The following is a 1,436-nucleotide window of genomic DNA, read 5'->3' as shown; positions in this document are numbered from 1 at the left end:
GAGGGGAGGGGAGGGGAGAGGGTGTTACCGGCTTGCCTGCCGTACTTGTGTTGTAATGCACGTCAGCCTGGTACTCTACCCCCACACAGATACGAACCCCGCGTGTGGCAGTGCCCGTGAAGATGGAATTCCTCGCCCCCCTCATACCGCACACTGCCTGTGTTTTACCATCCCGTCTTCCCCCCCGCTTTCCCCCCCACCCCCCCACCCCCATGTCGTACATTATACCCTCCCCCCTTCCGCTCTTCCTGCTGCCGCCGCGCGGCGATGTGGTGGTGGTGGCGGTGGCGGTGGTGTGCAGCTCCTGGCGCAATCGTCCGCTCGGTGACGGCCAGCTGGATATGCTCGTACGTGCCGTACAGCACCTTCCGGAGCTCTGGTCCGCGCTGACGTGGCTCCTTCCCCGTCTTGCGCAGTTCTGCAGCATCGCCTGGTCGCACATGTGCCGGTCGGCGGTGGTGGTGGTGCCGGAGGGTCCGGCGGGGACGTGGTGAAAGGCGGCGGCGGAGGCGGCGGAGGCGGCGGCGCAGCAGTTTATGCTTTGGCTAGGCCGGGGTCGGGGTCCGGGCCGCGATGGGGGCGGCGGTGGCGGTAGTGGGGGGATGAATATCCCCCGGGGGATGAGCGACCGAATGTTTTGCCTTTAAAAGAGGGGCTGAGGAGCGTGGTGGGGGGGGGAATGGGTGTGGTGGCCGGGTGCGTTTCCCCTGCGTAGTGGCTCGTTGGGTGGTGACGCCGTGTATGGGTGCTCATCGTGCCATGTGCGGTGGGTGCTGGGCCGTGGGGGCCGCGAGGCTGTCTCGTGTATTGTAGAGCGAAACCCCCGACACCCACATACATACACGTTATGGCAGGCGGCTGGCAGAAGTTAAGGCCTGACTTCTGCTCCCAGTCGATCCAGTCGACCCGGGTTCAAATCCGCCTGCCAGCTCCTCGGGTGTTTGAGGAGTGATGAAATGGGAGGTGGCCCCCCATCATATGGACGGTGTAGGACGTGATAATATCAACTTGCGAGCTGACCAGGAACTAAGTTGATGCGCCGTTGATCCGCTAGATTTGGTTGGATGCTGGTGGTGAGTTGCCGAACCCAACGAATACATTCTGAAGTCGGATGGGGTGACGGATTAGGGTGCCCCTCTAGCAGGGGAGAGCAGGGACTGCCCCGGGAAAGGGGGCCGCTGGCGAAGTTAACCACCCTGTAACAACATACATACACGTACACACACATACACACAGACGCAGACGGCCGTGTGCAAGGCGGCTCTGCGTCTTGTGTCTGCGCACGGGAGCGCAGCGCAGATTTCCTTTTTTGCAGTACGGCGGTACGGCGACGATATGCGGACCACCACAACCACGGATACTTCTTCCACTCTCGGTGTATTGGGTTTGTGTGTGTGGGGGGGGGGGGAGGTGCGAGAGTGATGGTGAGCGACTGG

General features: G+C 62.5%; 1 protein-coding gene across 1 annotated transcript in view; it reads left to right on the top strand.

The window, feature by feature from the left end:
- VOLCADRAFT_118148 (uncharacterized protein) overlaps positions 1-1,436 on the top strand; it is a gene marked incomplete at both ends in the record, with an annotated part of 19,356 nt that overhangs the window by 11,860 nt on the left and 6,060 nt on the right. Inside the window, 2 exons of the mRNA XM_002952801.1 lie at positions 336-474; positions 1,237-1,322. Coding sequence (XP_002952847.1) covers positions 336-474; positions 1,237-1,322 — 225 coding nt within the window. The remainder of the gene's footprint in view (positions 1-335; positions 475-1,236; positions 1,323-1,436) is intronic.

This window comes from Volvox carteri, assembly GCF_000143455.1.
Source record: "Volvox carteri f. nagariensis unplaced genomic scaffold VOLCAscaffold_32, whole genome shotgun sequence".
Lineage (NCBI taxonomy): Eukaryota > Viridiplantae > Chlorophyta > Chlorophyceae > Chlamydomonadales > Volvocaceae > Volvox > Volvox carteri.
Note: the sequence above shows the minus strand (reverse complement) of the source record. Positions and strands in the feature narration are given on the sequence as shown.